At 39.7% G+C, this 14,172-nt stretch overlaps 1 protein-coding gene across 1 annotated transcript in view; it reads right to left on the reverse strand.

Moving 5' to 3' along the window:
• LOC122540179 (dynein axonemal heavy chain 8-like) overlaps positions 1–14,172 on the reverse strand; it is a 1,249,383-nt gene that overhangs the window by 947,889 nt on the left and 287,322 nt on the right. The window contains exon 16 of the mRNA XM_043675521.1: positions 8,067–8,186. Coding sequence (XP_043531456.1) covers positions 8,067–8,186 — 120 coding nt within the window. The remainder of the gene's footprint in view (positions 1–8,066; positions 8,187–14,172) is intronic.

Here is a 14,172-nt window from a genome sequence, read left to right on the forward strand (position 1 = left end):
AACACTAATCCCAAATTGAAACAACAGAATAAATCCTGACAAAAGCTCTCAGTCTGTAATGGACCAGGGCAAAACCCGTCAAAACATTGGAAAAGGTAGCCTAAACCCTAACTTATCTTATTTTAAAGGCAGATATGAAGTGGATATTCTAGGTGTGATGCACCCGGTCAAACCACTCAGCTTTAAGCAAATATGATTTATTTAAACACTACATTGAAACATGAACAAAAGAAAACTAAATTTAAAATAACTTAATTATTTGAAAACTCAACCGACTCAATATTGCAATTTAACTAAAGAGTGGTTCCAATTCTTGTAACATCCCATAAACACACCCCTTGACAAAAGGCAAATTCAAATTCAGGTTCTTGCAGGAGAAAACAACTTCCGAAGAGATTTCAGAGAGAAAGCCAGTCAGGCATCATGTGCTGAAGCTTGGAATCTTTCTCCACTACAGCACTTCTGACCTGCTATCAGCAGCTTCTCTGCTAAAATTAAACCAAAGTAGAAAAAAAACGGAACTGGGAAAACTGAACTGAACTGCGAGAACTGGCCAATTCCCTGCCATTGTTAAGTTAGGGGTTTTCCAGACATTTCAGCACCTCTGCCCTTACGACCTCTCTTAAAAAAACTAAGAACAAAAGGGGCAGCATCGTCACAGTTTTCAAAATATTCTGGCATATTTGTCAGGCAAAATTTCCCCTTCTTTATGTGTTGACTCTGTTTGATCATGCTATGTATTTCTAAATGCTCTGCTAGTATATCTTTATCAATACATTCTAATATTTTCCCAATAATAAACATTAAACTAACTCATCTACTTGTTAATTGTTTTCTTTTGTCTCTTTCCCTTTACAAATAAAGATGTTGCTGAAAAAATAAACCTTGGAGTGCATTTCATAGTTCCTTGAAAGTAGAGTCACAAGTAGATAGGATAGTGAAGAAGACATTTGGTATGCTTGCCTTTATTGGTCAGTGCATTGAGTATAAAAGTTGGGAGATCATATTGTGGCTGTTAGGATATAGGTTAGGCCACTATTGGAATACTGGGTGTAATTCTGGTCTCCCTGCTAACTGAAGGATGTTGTGAAACTTGAAAGGATACAGAAAAAATTTACAATGATGTTGCTCGGGTTGGTGGGTTTGAGCTACAGGGAGAGACTGAATAGACTGGCACTATTTTCCCTGGAGTGAAGGAGGCTGAGGGGTGACCTTATATGGGTTTATAAAATCATGAAGGGCATGGATAGGGTGAATTGACAAGGTCTTTTCCCCAGGGCGGGGAGTCCAAAACTGGAGGGCTTAACTTTTTGTGGGCGGCACAGTGGCACAGTGGTTAGCACTGCTGCCTCGCAGCGCCAGAGACCCGGGTTCAATTCCCGCCTCAGGCGACTGACTGTGTGGAGTTTGCACATTCTCCCCGTGTCTGCGTGGGTTTCCTCCGGGTGCTCCGGTTTCCTCCCACAGTCCAAAGATGTGCAGGTTAGGTGAATTGGCCATGTTAAATTGTCCGTAGTGTTAGGTAAGGGGTAAATGTAGGGGTATGGGTGGTTTGCGCTTCGGCGGGTCGGTGTGGACTTGTTGGGCCGAAGGGCCTGTTTCCACACTGTAAAGTAATCTAAAGTAATCTAAAATCTAAAGAAAGATATAAAAGGGACCAAAGGGACAAAATTTTCACACAGAGGAAAGTGTGTGTATGGAATAAGCTGCCAGAGGAAGTGGTAGAGACTGGTACAATTACATAATTTAAAAGGCACTGGATGGGTATATGAATAAGAAGGGTTTAGAGGGATATGGGCCAAATGCTGGCAAATAGGACTAGATTTATTCAGGATATCTGGATGAGTTGGACCGAAGGGTCTGGTTCTATACTGCATATCTCTATGACACGATGTTACATTGCCAGTTTTCCAATCCTCTGGAATTTTTCCAAAATCTAAGGATTCCTGGAAGATTATTACCAGTACACCCACTTATCCACTATATCTATCAGGTCTAAGGGACATATTGGTCTTCAGACCCGTTCATGTCTTTAGCACTTTTTTCACCAGTGATAGTTATTGTATTATTTCCTATCCTCATTTTGCCCCTTGAATATTCAGCAATGTTGGTATGGTATTTGTACCTTCTATTGCAAAGACTGATGCAAAGTATTTATTCACTTGCCTTAACATTTCCTGGTTCCTTTTTATTATTTCTGCAGCCTCGTTTTCCAAGGCATGTAAGATCACTTTGGCTTCTCATTTCCTTTTCCATGTTGTTAAAGAACCTTCTGCTACACATCTTGAAATTACTTGCAAGTTTACTGTCCAAGTTTAGTTTCTCCAATATTTTGTCTGTTAATTGTTGGTTTTTAAAACTTTCCCAAACCTCTGGCTTACAACTAAGCTTTGCCACATTGTGTTTTTTTTAAAATCTAATGTTATCCCTTTACTTCCCTGGTTAACCATGGTTGGCCAATTCCCTTCCTTGAATCTGTTTTACTCATTGAATATTCTTTACTGTGAGTCATGTACTGTTTTCTTAAGCAACTGCCATTGTTCCTCAACTGTCATTGCTGGTAAACTCCTTTTCCAGTTCACACCAACCAGTTATACCCTCATTCATAGAATCATAGAATCCCTCTAGTGTGGCAACAAGCCATTTGGCCCAACCAGTCTATACCGATCCTCCGAAGAATAACCCACCCAAATCCATTCCCCTACCCTATTAACTCTACATTTACCCCTGACTAATTCACCTGACCTACACACCCCTGAACACTATAGGCAATTTAGCACAGTCAATTCACCCAACCTGCACATTTTTAGATTGTGGGAGGAACTCCATGCAGACGCACAGTGAATTCAATGATATTAGGGGACTCTTTTACTGTGACATTATCAAACCTGCCGCATTATATATCACCAGATCCAAAAGAGCCTGTTCCCTAGTTTGATCCACCACATATTGCTCTAGGAAACTGTTGTAAATATGCTTTATCAATCCTTCCTAATAGCTGTCTCTGCCAATCTGACTATCCCAATCTATATGAAGATTTAAATCACCCATGATTAATGTACTGCCTTTGTTATATACATTTTATTATCTCCTGATTTATTCTACTGTCCCACCTGCTATGAAGATGTGGGTGTACTTAACCTTTGAGAGAGTTAAAAGCTAACAGTGATGGCACCAAGTGATCTCAACAAGATGCAATGTAACGTGCTCCAGCTACTGGGGTAGCTAGGGTAGCTGGTTGCCTGGAAATGACAAAACAGATTTGAATGAGGCCAATCTGTTTAAATTATATCCTGAAAAATACCAAACTCCAATCCAGTTTGAAATTAGTATATTGACAATCTTATAAACCAATAACACAATCCAATGCTTTGGGGGGGTATAAGACCTAGGAAAATTGAATCGTTGAGAGGAGAACTGCCAAACCACCAGCACGTAAAAATTCTGCCCAAAACATAGCTCTCTCAAAGACCCCTTTATCGATCAGTAACCTGTGAAGCAGAATTCCCAAGAAGAAAAGACAGGAATTCAGAGAAAACTGAAAGCTGTCTGTTTTGAGATACGAAGTTTTATTTTGTACATCTTAACTGGGAGTTTTATCAGACTAGTATTGTAGGTGGGGAAGGTAAAAGATAGGTTGGAGGAAGGAGTTGTAAATAGTTGTTAGTTAATTATTCTCTGTTATACTTTAAGAAATAAAGTTTTTTTTTACTTTAATAGTTATTGTCCTCTCAACTTTTCACAGATTACTGCACGGGATAAATCTTTTCTATATTGCTGCTGTAAATTAAGCAGGAGTGTTTACCCCATGTCGTAACACACCACAAAGCTAGTTCGGGGGTCTATAGATTTGTTTTCCTCTCTAATCAATCTGTTGAGAGAAGTTTTACATCACTATGCATATCTGAAGCAGATGGAACTTGAACGCGGGCCTCCTGGCTCAGAAGTAGGGACACTATAAGTGTACAACAACAGCCCTGACATACTATTCCTACCAGTGTCATCTTTCTGTTTTTATTTCATACCTTCACCTATATTTTCTACATTTTCAGATTCAAGATCATTTCTTACAATCGTACTTACACCATCCTGTACCAACAATGCTTCCCCACCAGTCTTTCCTTCCTGTCTGTCCTTTCAAAAGGTTACCCCTGAATATGCAGTTCCCAGACTTGATATCATTGCTGTCATGTCTCTGTACTCGCTATAAGATATTACACATTAGCCTGTTTTTGAGTGATTATTTCATCTATTTTGTTCTAAATGCTGCACTCATTCAAGTAAAGGGTCATTATTTTCATCAGCTATTTACTGCTGTTCTTCTTTGTATACTGTGTCCTATCTGTTTCACTCTGGGCATCGTTCTCCAAATAGCTGACCTCTAATGCTGCCAGGTGCTCTTGTTTTGTAATCCTACATTTACCCTCTCCCCACGCTTTAATTAGTTTAAAGCTTTCTCTATAGCCTTGGTTATTTGATTTGTCAATTTATTGATTTGTGTACAGTCCAAGTAAAGCCAATTCTACCAGATAGCTCTCTTCTCCCCCTATTGGTTGACCCTACAGCTGTGCATTGAATTCCTTGACTTTATTAACAACATGCCAGTTTGCCCGTGGCTCAAGCTGTAATACAAAGATTATTACCTTAAAGATTCTGCTTTTTAATTTAGCTCCCAACTGTTTAAATTCTTTTAGCGATATCCCCTTTCTATTCCTCCCAATGCTGTTGGTACCTTCGTGATTAACGACTAATGAATTCCCTCCACTTCCTCTCAAATTCTTCTCCAGTCCCAAAGAGATGTCCTTAACCCCGACAGCAGGCAGACAAAACAGCCTTCGGGACTCTGGTTCACATCTGCAGAGTATCTATCCTATAATTATTCTGTCCCCTATCACAACTAGATTTCTAATTCCTTCCCCCACTTGAATGGCTGCCTGTACCAGGTGCTACGGTCAGTTTGCCCATTTTCCTTGCAGTCTCCATTTTGTGGCTTCACAATTTGCAAAGTGGCAACACAGTGGCTCAGTGATTAACACTGCTGCCTCACATTGCCAGGGTCTGGGTTCAGTTCTACCCTCAGGCGACTGTCTGTGTGGAGTTTGCGCATTCTCCCTGTGTTTGCCTGAGTTTCCTCCAAGTGCTCTGGTTTCCTCTGATAGCTCAAAGTTGTGCAGACTAGGTGGATTAGCTATCAATATGGAACTGGTTGAATAACAAGAAACAAACAATAGTAGAAAATTAATGATTTTTTTGGGCTGGAAGAAGTTGTATATTCTCAATTTCTCAATCCTTGTTTTTTTTATGATATATAGTAATGACCTCTTCATTGATGTATAGAGTGTCATTTCAAATTTTTTAGATGATCTGAAAATTTGGAGTATTTTCAAATATGAGAAGAACAGCATAGAATTTCAAAAGGACATAGTTAAGTAGGTGAGATGTTGGTGGCACAGGTGACAGATGAAATTCAATGCAGACAAATGTGAAATTATTCATTTTGATATGAAAAACATGGAATGTGAATATAAAGGAAAGGCTCATTTCTAAGTTGGACATTAGAGCAGAGGGAACTAAGTGTACATGAATAATTTATTGAAGGTGGCAGCATATGTTGAGAAAATAGTTCATAATCATACATGATTCTGCGCTTTATTAGTGTGAACATCGAACACAAGAGCAAGGAGAACATGTAATTAGTATTTCTGGCCTCACCCAACCAGCATTTCTTACTGAAGTGGTTAGAATTCCTTAGCTTGTTTTTTTTGCACTGATATTAAGCTCCCCAACATTGAGAATGGGGATGTTAGTGGAACTTCCATCTCATGTTAGCTGATTAAATGCTTGTCATCATTCACGATTGATTGGATCCATTTCCTCTGTTAAGTATGTATTTCTTTCAGTATTGTTGTTTCACCAGGCTGATGTGTCATTTATGCCAGCTCTCTCCTGACAGACTCACCAGCACTCCATTTGAAAACAATGTGAATCCCTTAGATTGATGAAAAATTGTTGATTGAGCAAAATACCAAATCATGAGATTATAGATTGCAGTTGAATACAAATTTGCTGCTGCAAAACAAATCAAAATTTGAAAAGGCTGCTGGACATGGCATCAATATAAAGTGGAGAGCTGATTGGTGGGAATCAGTTCTTTGCACTATGGGGAGACAGAATGGCTGTTTAATGAATATTGTGAACAGGTTCAAGCCTACTCCATTCTCAAATATTAACACAGTATACTCTTTGAATGTGAAGTTGATATAGTACATGAAATGCAATATATATAGATGAATGACATAACTAAATAATTAACAAAAAATGCATTAAGAATTGCAGTACAGTTGATGTGTCACAGAGTCATCCTTTTCCAGCACTTGGTCCATAGCCTTGTATGCCTTGACATTGCAAGTGCACATCTAAATACGTCTTCAATGTTACAGAAGTTTCTGTCCCTACCAACTTTCCAGGCAGCGATTTCCAGATTCCTACCACCCTCTGGATGAAAATATTTTGTCTCACATCTCGTCTAAACCTTCTGCCCCTTACCCTAAATATATGCCCCCAATCATTAATTGTTCAATCAAGTGGAACAGTTTCTTCCTGTCTACGGCCCTCATAATTTTATACATCTCAATCATATCCCCTCTCAATGTCTTTTACTCTGAGGAAAACAATCCCAGTCTGTCCAATTTCTCTTCATGACTAACTCTCCAATTCAGGAAACATCCTGGTAAATCTCCTCTGCGTATCCTGCAGCTACAGTACGTGGGAACTCAAGGGATCAACAATACCATTGTGATCCAGGACAATAATATTTACAGTAAGTGCTTACATTTGAGCAGCTTCAGCTTGTGAGCTGGAAGCTAACATACAGACACTGTGGTGCATCAGGGAGGCTGAATGTTATCAAGATTCTTTTCACCAGGAGACAGTCACACCTATTTGGCTGAATATTCTGATACAATCTGTGGTCAGGGACAGTAGGTGTGATTGCAAATGAGACAGGTATGGGGACACAGAGGACAGGAGTGCAGGAGTGTCAGCCACTGTAACTGTCCAATTAGTTTGAGGTTCTCTTAGCTTGTTTGGATGAGTTAAATGACCATGGCACTGTGGTACAGGAAGCTAAAAGGAATGTAAAGATAGTAAGGTACAGCATAGACAGGGGGATTGAAAATGTTCTTTGTAGCAAAGAAGGTGAGTCCAAACAAATGTGTGGTTAGCCAATATGAGAAGCAAATCACCAAATTAAGAAGTAGAACACAGTCACGTGAAAATTGGCACCAGGTAAACAAAAGATGAATACATGTTTGAAAGACTGGTGTGGGAAAATTGCATTTTGGTTCATTGGCCATGAGCACCATAAAAGTGCAACCTGTACTGTTGGGATAGTCTACACCTGAACTGTAATGGGATATGGTGTTCTTGCAAACCACGTAAATCGGGAATTAGAGTGGGTATTAAATTAAATAGTGGGGGCAAGGGCATCTAAAACAGACCCATTCTATTATATATGCCATCAGGGCTCAAGTAGCTTGGTCAGTCTAGTGATAGACTGTTCTACTCTCGGGGATGGATAGTGAAATCCCTTACCAAGTATACATTGTGTGCCTTTGCTCCAATCAATACTTCTTCCAAACAGTATTCAACATTCGGGAGTTCCAATCAACTAAAGGGGACTAGGGAGTGGTTGTGAACGTCAGTAGGAGGTTTCCTTGCCATGCTTAACCCGATATCATGAAATTTTTATGCAATCTAGCAGTAATGTTAAGGGCTTCCAGGTAACTCCTTCTTGACAACTTGCCACTGTGATGTAATCTCTGCTAGCTCTGTCTGGTGGAGCTCCAGATAGTAGATGGTGCACCAACTTCCCTGTGATTTTGAATGAGGTTAATATCAGGGCACAACGATACAGAACATATCATTCTACTGCAAAGCAATGGCAAGGGTTTGCAAGAAGCATGTAATTCAAAGCCCTGAATTATAAAGTCAAATAGTAAACAATAATAATATTTTCTTTGACTAGAATACTAACATTATTTAAGCTCTACATAAAGACAACTTACATAGAAGTAGTCAATGGGTTCAAATATGCGTCTGAAGAGCTGTCGTACCCATAATATCTTTCCAGCTATAGGAGGCATGTTTCTCGCAAGTGGTGGATTGTCTCGACAGGCCTGGTAATGCTGTAAAGACATTCAGAATTACAAAATGAACAAGACAGCCATAAATTAGTACACAGTACCATAGATAAAATGAGCAGTATAATTTGTAAGCTATTGTGTCAAGTCTTGAAACGGAGAAAGCCAAATTATGGTAAATAGTTCCTTTTCAGATGAGAAAACTGATAAAAGTAGGGAAAAAAACAAAACATAGAAAATAGGAGCAGGAGTTGGCCATTCAGGCTGTTCCTCCATTCAACATCATAGCTGGTGTTCTGTCTCAATGCTGTACTCTTACTGTCTCCCACTAGCGTTTGATAACTTTATGGGTGAATATGTGAATATACATAATAGGAGCATTCAGCCACTTCAGCTTGATATGCCATTCATCTGACACCATCTGTTTATATTTCCCATTCCCATTTTCCCCAATAACCCTTGATTTCCCTGCTTAACAAGAAACTATTGGTCTTTGTCTTAAAAATGTTCAATCACCCCACCTCTACCTTCATCTGAGGCAGAGGATTCCAAAGTCTCACAAACTTTTCTTATTTATTTTTCTGAAAGGCCCATGAATTCAGGACTGACTCACAAGATGAAATCTGTACACTTCCATTTTGTCAAGACCATTCAGGATGTAACATCCTTCAATTAGGTCACTCCTCACTCAAAATGCCAGTGGAAAGGAGCCCAGCCTATCGAAGCTATCCTCACAAGATAACTTGCTCATAACAGGTATCAATTGAATAAACCTTAAAGAAGTTTACAAAATAATGAGAAGCATGGGTGGAATGGATAATCGGAGTATTTATCCCAGGGTTGAATTACTAGAGGACATACATTTAAGGTAAAAGGGGGAAAAGTTTAAAAGAGATGTGAGACGCATGTTTTTTCTTCACATTAGGTGGTAAGGTGTCTGGAAAATGCTGCCAGAGAAGGTGGTAGAAATAGATACAATAGCAAACTTTAGGAAGCACCTTGACAGGTACATGAATGGGAAGGGAATAAAGGGATACAGGCCACATAGAGGCAAAAAGTTTTAATTTAGAAAGGTGTCATATATTGATACAGGCTTTGTGGACTGAAGAGACTGTTCCTGCCTTGTAGTGTTCTTTGTCCTTTTTTCTAGACCTCCTTTGAATCTTTCTTTCTTAAATATGGAGACCAAAACTGTACATAGTATTCAGGAAGTGGGGTGGAATTTGCCCAACTCCTGGACAACATGGACAGTAGTGATTCAGTTGAGAAAACATGGCGTGATTGGCAAAAATGAGATTCTTGATATCAAATCCTGCAATCCTTCAATCCTGCAATTAAGTTTTGAACAGTAAGATGAGAATTTCACTACTGAATGGCAATAAGCTTATTTGAATACATTAGCATTCAACTAATACCTCGCCTCACCTCATTGATATGCATTTCCCTGTCTTTCCAGGAGAGAAACTACATGGCGATAACTCCCACCATGGAAGTCAGAGTAGGTCCCTTGCAACTCACAATCCCAGCTTGTTCTTTGAAGCTTCCACCTTAGACAGCAGACACCAATATTTCAGGGCACGCGCTGTATTTTTCTATGTTCTAATCTAATCCCATTTGTCAGTATTTGATCCATATCCCTCGAAACCTTTCCTATTCATGTACCAATCTAGATGCCTTTTAAATGTTGTAATTGCTCCAGCCTTCACCATTTACTCTGGCAGCTCATTCCATACACGCACCACCCGCTGCGTGAAAAAGTTGCTCCTTAGGTCTCTTTTAAATCCCTCCCCTTTCACCTTCAACCTATACTCTCTAGTTTTGGAATCCCCTTCCATGGGGAAAAGACCTTTGCTGCTCACCCTATCCATGTCACCTCTCAGACTCCGATATTCCAGGGAAAATAGCCCGAGCCTATTCAGCCTCTCCTTATGGCTCAAACACTTCAACGCTGGCAACATCCTTGTAAATCTTTTCTGAACTCTATGCCTCCATTTATAAACCGAAGGATCCTATAAGCCTTCTTCACAACTGTTTCATCTTGCCTGGCCACCTTCAGAGAATTATACACTTGAACCCTGAGGTTCCTCTACCACTATACTCCGCTCAAAGTTGTACCATTGAACTTGTATCGTGTCTCCATGTTTCTTCTACCAAAATGCATTACCTCACATTTTTCTGCATTGAAATTCATCTGTCACTTGACTGCCCATTTGGCCAACTTGTCAATATCTCCCAAAAGTTGCTCAGTGTCATCCTCACCGTTCACTATCCCCCCTGGTTTAGTATCATCTGCAAATTTAGCAATTTTTCTCTCTACTTCAAAATATTTTGATAAATCAGAAAAGCACTGATCCCTGGGGAAAACTATTTTCAACTTGTCTCTTGTCTGAGAAATGCCCATCTATACCACCTCTGTTTCCTATCTTTTAGCCATTTTTTAATTCATGCTGCCAAGTACCCATCAATCCCGAAAATTTCAAATTTGCTAACCAAACTGCCATATGGCACTATATCAAATGCTTTCTGAAAGTCTAAATATGCAATATCCATAGCCCTACCCTCTTTCATTGCCTGTGTCATCTTATCAAAGAACTTAATTAAATTTGTCAGACTTAATCTGCTTTTGAAAAAGCCGCATTGACTGTCTAGTATTAACTTACTTTTCTCTAAGTGCATACATATCATGTCTTGTATTAAAGCCTCCATCAGTTTTTTGACAAACGATGACAAGCTGACAGGTTTGCAAGTTCTTGGATTTTTTTTGTCCCTTTCTTAAACAATGATATCACATTTGAAATGCCTCCCATCCCCTGTAACTAATCCTGTTCCAAAGATGCCTTTTTAGCACCTCTTCTTTATTCTATCACCATACTGTTCAATTGGTAGACATTCACATTTTCAATTGGACCATTGTCACCATCTCCTAATTTGGTAAAGACAGAAGCAATTTCCTACCTCTGTCATACCCTTTACTTCGATGGGATCAACTTGATCCTGCTTTTTCCTTATGGGCCCTGCTCTATCTTTCGCTAATCTTCAAGGATTAATATGTTTGAAGGATGTTATGCTATTTGTTTTAGTATATCCTGCCATCCTTTCCTCATAGGCTTCTTTATCTTACTTTTAGTCTCTCTCCTGTGTTTAAGATAGTTTTCCTTGATTTATTTTGTTATTATCATTCTTATATGCATCATATTTCTCTTTTTCTTCCTTATTTTCTCAGCAATGTCCTTAAATGTCCAAGATATTCCAGCACTGGATAGACTCTGTTTATTTCTCATGGCTATCTATCTAACTTACTAACTGTTGCTCTGTGTTGTGAGTCACCCATTTCTCATTCAATGTTTTATCCACCAAAATGCTTTTCTAATCAACCTGCTCCAGTTCAACATTTAGACTCATAAAATCTGTCCTTTTCCAGTCTGTAATCGTAATTCTTGACTGATTTTTAAAAAAATCCTTTTCCAACCTAATATTGAACCTTATGTACTATGATCACTATTTGCCCAATCTGACATTCTCCACTTGGCCTACCTTATTTTCTAAGAACAGAACCAGCACAGCATCCAAGGGCTTGGAAATGGTTAGTTGGCTGCATTGGGCACTACCATGTTTGGCATAGCTATAGAATCAGAGTCATAGAATCTTACGGCACAGAAACAGACTCTTCGGCTCAACTCATCCATGCCAACCATGTATTCTAAACTGAACTAGTACCATTTGCCTACATTTGGCCCATATCCCTCTAAACCGTTCTTATCCATGCACCTGTTCAAATATGTTTTAAATGTTGTAATTGTACTCGCCTCTACCACTTAAATGGGCAACTTGTTCCATATACGCACCACACTCTGTATGAAAAAAATGCCTCTCAGGACCCTTTTAAATATTTCCACTCTTGCCTTCAACCTATGTCCTCTAGTTTTGGACTCCTCTACCTGGAGAAAAGACCTTGGCTATTCACCTTATCTATACCCCTCATGATTTTACAAACCTCTATAAAGTCACCCCTTAGCTTCATAGATTCCAGGAAAAAAAGGTCCCAGCGTTTACAGCCTCCCCTTATAACTCAAAGCCTCCTTGGTTACATCACTGTCAATCTATTTTGCACCCTTTCCAATTTAATAATATCCTTCCTAAAGCTGGGTGACCAGAATTGTACGCTGCACTCCAAATGTCACCTTACCAACATTTTGTACAGTCGTAACATGACATCCAAACTCCTGTACTCAGTGCTCTGACTGATGAAGCCAAACATGCCAAATGCCTTCTTCACCACCTATCAATCTATGACGTCACTTTCAAGGAACTATGAATCTGCACTCCTGGGTCTCTCTGTTTGACAACATTCCCAGGACGCTACCATTAACAATGGAAGTCCTGCCATGATTTGTCTTCCCAAAATGCAGCACCTTGCATTTATCTAAATTACATGCCATCTGCCATTCCTCAGCCGACTGACCCAGTCCTTCAAGACACCTTAATAACCTTCTTCACTGACCAATATATGACCAATTTTGGTGTCATCTACAAACTTGCTAACCCTGACTTCTATATTCTCATTCAAATCATTTAAGAACAATAGTGGACCCAATACTGATCCTTGCTGGTCACAGACCTCCAGTCCGAACAACAATTCTCTACTACCACCCTCTGTCTCCGACAGTCAAATTTTGTATCCAATTGTCGAGTCTCCCTGAATCCCACATGATCTAATCTGACTGACCAGTTTAACATGTGGAAGCTTGTCGAAAGCCTTGCTACAATCCATGTTAACAATGTCTATCACTCTGTCTTCATCTATCTTCTTGGTAATCTCTCCAAAACCTCAATGGGGGATAAAGAGAGGAAATGAACAGCTGTATATATAGGTTTGGTGGAAACATGGGGAAGATCAAAGGTAATTGGGTTGACAAGAAAGTAATATGAAGATTTGTGGAGTAATCTGGATTCAGAGATTGAGCCTGTGAATACTCTGATGAAGGAGAAAGTGAGGACTGCAGATGCTGGAGATCAGAGCTGAAAATGTGTTGCTGGAAAAGTGCAGCAGGTCAGGCAGCATCCAAGGAGCAGGAGAATCGACGTTTCGGGCATGAGCCCTTCTTCAGGAATCATGCCCGAAATGTCGACTCTCCTGCTCCTTGGATGCTGCCTGACCTGCTGCGCTTTTCCAGCAACACATTTTCATCTCTGATCTCCAGCATCTGCAGTCCTCACTTTCTCCTAGAAGATTTTAACCTACTGCGAATCCTCTTGCAAGGATGCCTTCCTTGAAGAAGCTCTCTTCCTCCCTCTACATCCCTGAAGAAGGGCTCATGCCCGAAACATCAATTCTCCTGCTCCTTGGATGCTGCCTGACATGCTGCGCTTTTCCAGCAACACATTTTCAGCACTACTCTCATGAAGCATGACTGCGATAGTCTTCCATCCTCATCAAAATTGCATGTGCACAATGTGACGGCACCATGCCTTTAAGAGAGGTGCTCTGTGCTGTTCCTCTAGCAGAAGGATGTTGTCACAGTGGTGTCGAAATGCCTCCTTCAAACAGGAAGTTGGTAAACAACTTCTGAGTTGTCACTCAGTGTTTTTTTTTAAATGAAACAAGAAAAGTCATGAGTGGGTGGGTTCAGGGCTCACACGGATCCAGGAGGTTTTTAATTTAGAGTTCAGTGAGTTGAAAAGACTTCTGCTGACTGCTGAGCTGAAAGCTTGAGTTTCCAGCTGCTAGAGTGAAGTCTTAGTCACTGAGGCTTCCTATTAAAAATCAATGGAGGCAAATTGTTTTTTTCTTCCAAACTGGAAACAGGCAGCATATGAGAATCATAACTGTTTTACTGAATTGTATTTTTGCCAAAGGATGTGTTTGTGGTATGCTGCCTATATTGGAACAGTTGATAATTAATGGTTGAATAATACATTATCATGTTAAGTATTTCAACACAATAAAGTTATGCCAATTTTTTGTATTTTATCTAATTTGTAAGAATGAAGTGTGTTTTGACGAAAGCCTAATAGTTGACTAATTAAAGGC

This window comes from Chiloscyllium plagiosum, chromosome 3 (assembly GCF_004010195.1).
Source record: "Chiloscyllium plagiosum isolate BGI_BamShark_2017 chromosome 3, ASM401019v2, whole genome shotgun sequence".
Classification (NCBI taxonomy): domain Eukaryota; kingdom Metazoa; phylum Chordata; class Chondrichthyes; order Orectolobiformes; family Hemiscylliidae; genus Chiloscyllium; species Chiloscyllium plagiosum.